At 57.3% G+C, this 7,946-nt stretch overlaps 1 protein-coding gene across 1 annotated transcript; it reads right to left on the bottom strand.

The window, feature by feature from the left end:
* Positions 1-586: 586 nt before the first annotated feature.
* NAGLU (N-acetyl-alpha-glucosaminidase) lies at positions 587-7,946 on the bottom strand. The gene is made up of 6 exons (XM_060080346.1): positions 7,427-7,946; positions 6,212-6,359; positions 4,562-4,708; positions 4,291-4,376; positions 3,021-3,277; positions 587-2,035 (listed from the first exon to the last, which is right to left on the bottom strand). The coding sequence occupies exons 1-6, from the start codon at positions 7,810-7,812 to the stop codon at positions 825-827; spliced, it is 2,235 nt and encodes a 744-aa protein (XP_059936329.1). The 5' UTR covers positions 7,813-7,946; the 3' UTR covers positions 587-824.

Here is a 7,946-nt window from a genome sequence, read left to right as displayed (position 1 = left end):
ATGGTTGAATTGGTAAAAAAACACTGCATAAAATTTGCTGTAAGATATATAGAGACTTATTTTCTGTACTAAAGTATTCTTTTTTTAAAAACTTTTAATTTTATATTGGAGCATAGCCGATTAACAATGTTGTGATAGTTTCAGATGCACAGCAAAGCTACTCAGCCACATATATGCATGTATCCATTCTCCCTCAAACTCCCCTCCCATCCAGGCTGCCACATAACATTGAGCAGAGTTCCCTGTGCTATATGGTAGGTCCTGGTTGGTTATCCATTTTAAATATAGCGGTGTTGTACTAAAGTATTCTTATAAGAAAAATAAGTATTTGTAAAAAACGTTTCCTGTGTCAAGTATTTGTGCAATCAGAGCTGAATTGTAGATATTCTTGTAGTATCTAGTTATTTTGAAAGATTTATATAATGAATTCTGGGTATACGACCAATAAAACTGATGAAAAGAAACAAACAAACAAAACACCTGAGGAAGCTGAGGTAAGGGGGCAGGGAGACCTGACCTCACCAGTGTCCATGCTATAGCCTTGAGTCCTCCCCGGCATCATGGAATTGACATTCTGACACACAGGTCCAGGTGACTCATCAGTTTATTAAGTTGTATTAAGACAGTACTTTGATCCCACACTTGGGATGGTGGAGGAAGGCAGCTCGGTTCCCTCCAATCCTTCCATGCTTGATCCCATCAGCATGAATTCCTTCACCCAGGCCTGGGGAACTCCTGTGATGCTTGCCTAGCCCCAGGCCCTGCCTGGGAACCTGTTCAGGCCTGGAATTTGGAGAAAATGTGGCCCAAGGGTGCTTAATCTGTCACAAGGCGCCAGCCACCCACCGGGGGTAAAATTTGAGGAAGAGCTTCTTGGCCAGATCCACTGTGTCTCCTTGGGGCTGGCTAGGATACCTCTTTGTGCTGAGGACGAAGGTCTGTTCCAGATGGAAGGCATTCTTGTCAAACTGGTGCTGTTGGAAGGGGATGCCTTGGACCAGGCTCTCAACCAGTGTCTCCATGAAGAGCTGCCAGCGGGGGGCATAGTAGTCGGCCACCAGTCCCGCCAGCTGCTTGTTGGCATAGTCTAGGATGTTGCCCTCTGGCCCCCACAGGGTCAGCTGGTAGCGGCTGTTCTGCTCATAGAAGCGGGCCTCAGTCTCACTGACGGCAGCCACCCGGGCCTGCTCCAGCCAGCTGCCCAGCAGGAAGTGGCTGTCACTAGCCAGCACCTTGTCCAGCGCGGGCAGGAGCTCATAGGCCAGGACGCCTCCTGCCCTCATCAGGGGAACCAGCTCCTTGTTCAGATAGGCGGTCCTCACCTCTTCGTAGTACAAGCTGACCAGCTCCTGGACTGCCTGGCGAGTGACATCCACCAGGTCGTAGCAGAAGGCTGGGCTGGTGGCCAGGCTAGGGGTGGCTGTCAGCAGCAGCCGCCACGCTTCCAGTACATCCGATCGGTTGTACCAGACAGCGGTAACCATCTGTAGGGATGGCCGCCTGACCAGCGGGCTGCGATTGTGTCCACTGCAGCCCTCGCCAGAGCAGTTGTAGACACTCCTGAGAAGCAGCCTCCACGCTGCCTCTGCGTCCCCATGGGAGACCCCGTACCGCCGGGCTGCAAAGCCCGTCACCCAGGCCCCCAAATCTGCCACTGGGTCCTTCCGCCAGCCCAGCTCAGCCATGAGGGCGTAGGCCACCTCGTTCTGGCCGATGCCCTCAGGGGCCATGCCCGTGCCTACCATGGTGGAGTTGGGGAAGAGGCGGGCGGCTGTGGGGCCTCGGTTCACAGACTCCAGGGCCCCAAACAAGCCGTGGTTGCCCCCGAAGTTATGCAGCATGCACCAGATAAAGGGCTGGCCCTGGAAGGAGGCTGTGCGGATGTACACAGGCTGGCTCTCAGCAAACAGGTCCAGAACCAGGAGGCGGCCATGGGGCACGGCCCGCAGCACGGCCCCGACCTGGGCAGGCCCCCAGAACTCGGGCTGGTGCTGGAAGAGCCAGCCTTGGAGCAGCCATACGGCGTCAGGGTCCACTGTGGTGGGACAGTGGGGACAGAAAAGAGGGTGGTAAGAGGAGAGGGGGCAGGAGAGCATTCACCCCATTGTACAGATGAGGAAACAGAGGTCCAGAGAAGTTAAATGACTCTATCACTGGACACTCCTTCCCCTGAAACCCACCCCCCCACACACAGCCAGAAGGGCATTCCACAACACACATCTGTCCCATCTCCTCCTCCTCCCACTGGGAGTGCCAGGGTAGTGCTATAAAGCTTTACAGAGCATCAGAATTACCCAGAGGGCTGGGCCCCAGCCCCAGTCATTCTGACTCAGGAGGTAGGGGAGGTGTTGAGAATTTGCACATCTGACAGGCTCCAGGGTGAATCTGATGCTGCTCGTCCAGGGTCACACCTGGAGCATTGCTGCTCAAAGCCTGAGCCAACATGCTCCTTCCTGGCTGACACAGAGGCCTCCCCAAGCCATTCCTGACCTGGCCCCTCTCTGCCCTTCCCCTGCAAGTGGCAGGAAGGTGAGCTGGGTTCACATTTGTGCACCTAGAAGGGCACCTACCAGCTTGGGGCACATCCCCTAACCTCTGGCCTGTGTTACCTACTTCAGCGTGGAGGTAGAGACCAAATAAAATATTTTCAATAGCTAGCACTTAATGACACTTTACTCTGGGCCAGGCATTATTCTACTTATGAGGTAGCCCATTTTGCAGATGAAGTAGCTGAGGCACTGGGGGGGGGAGGTGAGTCGTTGCAAGTCTCACAGGTAGGAAGTGGCAGTGCCTGCGTTGGAGCAGGGTGTCTGGCTCCAGAGCTCACCCCTCAACCACAGTGTGATTAAATGAGAAGATGTGTGTGTGCAGAAGTGCTTGGTAAACTGTAAAGTGCTGTGTGTCACAGTGAGGTGTTATTATTCCCAGTCCCTCCTCCCACCCCCCCACTGACCTCTGCCACCCCCATCTCCCTGAGGGTCTGGGGGGGCTTCCCTTTCCGACCTCCCCTGGCACCGAACCTGCAATCATGGCCTGGTAGACAGCGGCGGTGGCTGCAGCCAGGTAGGAGGGCTCCGAGGACGGTGGCTGCATCTCGTTGAAAGTATCGGCCCCATAGATATGATCCGTGCCAAACTCTTTGGTCAGCTCCCGCAGGAAGAGGCTCCCCACCATGGGGAATAGGGGGTCTTCCGCAGCCAGGAGGAAGGAGCAGGAGTAGGAGCAGTTGAAATGTCCCCACCTGCCCATCTGGGTGATATTGACCTGAGGGAACACCCTAGTTGGGGGTGTGTGTGTGACAGTTCAGACATTTAGTGGAGGCTGACACAGCAGTCACCTCCAGCCTCACTAACTTCTGCAGCTCTTGGGTTGTTCATGCCTCTGTGCCTTTGCACATGCTGTGCCCTGTGCCTGGAGCCCTTTCCTCCTCCCTCCCTGCCTAGGCATCTGGCTTCTCCTCGACATCCTTTAAGCGCCACCTGTCTGGAAAGCTTTTGCTGTCTCTCCCCCTCCCACTGGCTGAAACAAATGACGTCACCTCTGCTCTGGGCCCTTGCTGCACCCTCCCTTCCCCAAGCAGAAGTGACCTTGACAGAGAACTGGGCCCACATACATTCCTGCCCTTATCACTGTATTGCATCCCCCTGGCAACGTATCTCCCGCTGGGGGCAGGGCCTCTGTGCACCTTTGTGGCTGCATCCCCAGGCCCCAGCACAGGTGATGGTTGTGTTGGCAGCCCGGATGGTTGGGCAGCCCCGGATAGCCTGGCAAACGTTGGCTGAATGTACGAATGAGGTTCCTGCTGTCCAGTTGGGGAGGCCAAGGAGTGGCCAGGGAGGCCGGCCACGTGTGCTGAGCGCCGACAGTGGTGGGAACCAGGTGCTCACGTGCATGAGGGAGGTGGTAACCGATGCTGGGGGCCCTCCCGCAAGGCTTCCTGAAGGAGGGGAGGTCTCAGCTGGGCCTTGAAGAATTTTGCCAGCCGCAGGAGAGGATGGGTGGGCAGCACAGAGGAACAGAGGGGCAGGAAGGAGGAGACCAGTGCCCCCTGCCATCACTAAGAGCTGCCATTTGCTAAGGCTCCATACCAAGCCATATATACATTTCACACGTGAGGAGACTAAGGAGAGCAGTCACGTAATCTGTCCAAGGTCACATGGCTAGTCAGTTACAGAGCCAGGAATCAAGCACAGGCCTACATCTAGAGCTTAGGTTTTTCTTTAAATCGTGCCTTGCAGGGGAACATAAATTCTCTCTCTGAGCTGAACGGAGGGTGATGGGGGACATTACCTTGTGAGAGCCTTGGGGACATGCCCTGCGAACGCTGGCAACACGGGGATCATGCCAAACGAGCGCATCCGGTCAAGGATCCGATGCTGCGAGGAACGGGAGGGGAGGCGGTGAGCACGGCCCCCCGAGGCGGGAGGCCCTCACTCTCTCAGGGCACACGGAGTCCCCACCGTTCAGTTAAGAGCCACGGGGTGGGCCAAACACCACCCCCGACCCCAAGCCTGTGACTGTCCAGCACCAATTCTGCTCCCTCCCTGCCCCATCCTTTTACCTGCAGGTAAAGCTGCTTGAGGTGCCAGGAGGGGGGCAGGGGGCCACTCCAGGTGTGCAGGTTGCCCATGCGCCCCCAGGCCAGGAAGGCAGGACCAGTGAAGTACTCATCGATCTCCGTCTGGGTCAGGCCCAAGGCCAGATACACCTGAGGAGGAGGGAGAGCCCCACACATGTAAATCGTTTACCTCTATTCATTGATCCATTCGCTCAATATACGCACATTCATCTCTTCTCTGGGCTGCACCCTAGACTTACTAAGACAAAATCCGATCCCTGCCTGCGAGGAGCCCAAAGTCCGGGAGGAACAGATCCGTGACCAGGCGAGTTTGAGAGTATGTCACCCTTGATGCATGGGTGAGGTGAGGCACAAAGGGGTTCTCCCCAAAATGTGGAGGGGCTGGGCTTCCCTGGTGGCGCAGTGGTTGAGAGTCCGCCTGCCGATGCAGGGGACACGGGTTCGTGCCCCGGTCCAGGAGGATCCCACATGCCGCGGAGCAGCTGGGCCCGTGAGCCATGGCCGCTGAGCCTGCGCGTCCAGAGCAACGGAAGAGGCCACAGCAGTGAGAGGCCCGGGTACCGCAAAAAAAAAAAAAAAAAAAAAAAATGTGGAGGGGGCCTTAAAGGCTTCATGGAGCAAGGAGGGCCAGAATGATGGGTGAGGGCAGCTCTGCAGGGGGCTTAAACAGCCCCAGGTGCAGCCAGAGCGCTCAGGGCTCAGTATGGAAGCTCCCAGGCAGGGCAAAGCCTGAAGGCAATGGAGAGCTCTTGAGTGTGTTAATAGTGGAAGGTCTCCACCAGATCTGCAATTCAGAAAGGACACTCTGGTGGAATTTGGAGAGTTAGGATTCTTGTTTTGAAAGGAAAATATTGCTTAGAGAGCTGTCTAAGCTCTCATGGCCGGGAGGCCATTAAGGCAGTGTAACTTTTCATGTCTCAGACTGGATGGAGTCTACCTTTTGATCTGATCAAGTTATCCTAAGAGCCTACTAGAAATTCAAGATACTTACTGGACTCTTACCCTAAAATAACTCTCAATTCCTTATGAACAAATATTTTCCAAATATTTTTGACGTCAGAGTCAGTCACAATTCTCACGAGGCAATCTTTAACAATCTCATGGCTAAAAAAAAAATTAGCCCCTCTTTTTCTTCCTCCGAACACTCTTTCAGGATTACCCGAGCCCGTGTCTCCCAAATTGCAATTAGTAAAGACCCCAAATAAACTTTTCTTATTTGCAGCCTCCTGCATTATTTTTTGGTTGATGCTGTTCAGAGGCTCTGGCAGACTGGGGTCCAGGCAGAGGGGATGAGAGCCTGAACTGGGGCCGTGGATGAGGATGGAGAGGACAAAGCAGATCGAGAGAGGACAAAGCAGATCGAGAGCTGCTAATGAGACAGAATCCACAGAGGCAGCTGACTGACCCACGTGAGGGTGGGGAGAGAGGGGCGGCCGGCTTCTTAGAGTGTCTACAGTAGGGTGCTGGGGTCCAGCCCTGGGTAAGTGCTCCTGTGTGTTTGCCTCAACCATGGAAGCTGGGAGGCTGGAGCCATCACCCTGCTACCAACACTTCTGGAGCCCTATTCTCTGTGTGCCAGATACTGCGTTGATGTGGGGGAGGCGGGATGCCTGGGGTATGGTGGGCACGCACCCGCTGCCAGATGGCCTCCTGGCCGCTCCAGGCCAGCGCCAGGTTGATGCCGTTCAGCGCCATCCAGTCAATCTCCTGCTCCCAACGGGCCCAGTCCCACCACACGAAGGAGTAGCTTTGTGTGCACACGTTCTGGTAATAGCGGTACCTGCAGGCAGGGGCGTGAGCTGGGGCGTGGCCCTGGGGGCAAAGAGGATGTCCCTCACCCCTGAGGGTCCACAGCCTGGGGAAGAGCTTGGAGGGCAGCCCGGTGCTGGAACTGCTCTCCACACCACCCAGATCCAACCCAGAAAGACGTGGCTCCAGACGTGGCCTCTACTGCTTCGCTCCAGGATCCACTCCAGGTGGAGCCTGAGCTTCCGAGGTGCCCACCCACCTGCGCCCAGCACTCAGCTCCCTAGCCTCCTAGATATCTGGGAGAGCATATTCCGCTTTCATTCCTACTCTGTGTACAGTGTTTAAGTGCCATATGGCCCCTGTCCTGAAGGAGGCGATCCCTCTCCCCACAGTCTAATGGGGAGGCAGCTGTGTGAATGCATCACCTCGGTGTAGTGGGGCAAACGCTAGAACAGAGGCCTGTGACAGGGCTGGGGGTCATTCCTCAGTTAGCATCTTCGAAGAGAGGGGTGGGTGGGGTAGGAAAGTAATGGCATTTACCGATCACCGATTATGCACCACAAATTCTACACCCCGCACCGTGCAAATCCTCACAATCAAAGCGGCACCACTGCACGGTAGATGACATTATTTCCATTTTTCAGATGAGCCAGCCGAGGCTCAGAGACGCTAAGTGAGTTGCTCAAAGATACAAGGCTTTGGGCCTCCCTGGTGGCGCAGTGGTTGGGAGTCCGCCTGCCGATGCAGGGGACACGGGTTCGTGCCCCGATCCCGGAGGATCCCACATGCCGCGGAGCGGCTGGGCCCGCGAGCCATGGCCGCGGGGCCTGTGTGTCCGGAGCCTGTGCTCCGCAACGGGAGAGGCCACAGCAGTGAGAGGCCCGCGTACAGCAAAAAAAAAAAAAAAAAAAGATACAAGGCTTTTAGAATCAGACCTGGGGTCTGAAGCCAGGTCGTGCGACCCTAAGGCCAGCGCTTCCTGGCAGCCCGGCGCTGGGGGTGGGGAAGGACGGGGACTTCAGCTTGGGCTGGCGCCCGGGTGGGTGGAGGCGGCGGGGAGCTGCAAGGGAGCCGAGGGGCGCGGTCCGGCCGCGGTACCTGTTGGGCGTGGCCTCGGTCAGTTCCTCCGGCACCGCGGGCAGCGGCTGCGGCAAGAGCAGCTGAGAGCCCGACCAGGCCACGTGGCAGCCGCAGAAGTCGCGCAGGTAGCGGTGCAGCCCCGCGGCGGCGGCCACGCCCGTGGAGCCGAGCACCCGCACCCGCGCCCCGACGCCGCCGCCACTCAGGCGGTAGGTGTCCAGGCCGGACTCGGCCGCCAGGGCGCGCTCCACCGACACAGAGAAGGCGGCCGCCGGCCCGGGTCCCAGAAGCCGGGCCAGCAGCTCCCTCACGGCCGCCGCCTCCCGGGCCTCGTCCCCGGCCGAGCCCCCCGCCGCGGTCAGGAGCAGGAACCCCAGAGCCGCGACCACCGCCACGGCCTCCATGATCCAGTGGTCTCAGCCCGCCGGGCACCAATGGGGACTCGGGACCAGGGGCGTGACGGCCGCGTCCAATCAGCTGCGGGCCTCAGGTCACGCGGAACTGAAGGTAAAGCACCGGCCGGCGGCTAAGAGACCAG

The sequence above is a fragment of the Mesoplodon densirostris genome, chromosome 18, assembly GCF_025265405.1.
Source record: "Mesoplodon densirostris isolate mMesDen1 chromosome 18, mMesDen1 primary haplotype, whole genome shotgun sequence".
Taxonomy (NCBI): Eukaryota; Metazoa; Chordata; class Mammalia; order Artiodactyla; family Ziphiidae; genus Mesoplodon; species Mesoplodon densirostris.
The sequence above is the reverse complement of the archived record's forward strand: the minus strand, read 5'-3'. Positions and strand labels throughout refer to the sequence as shown.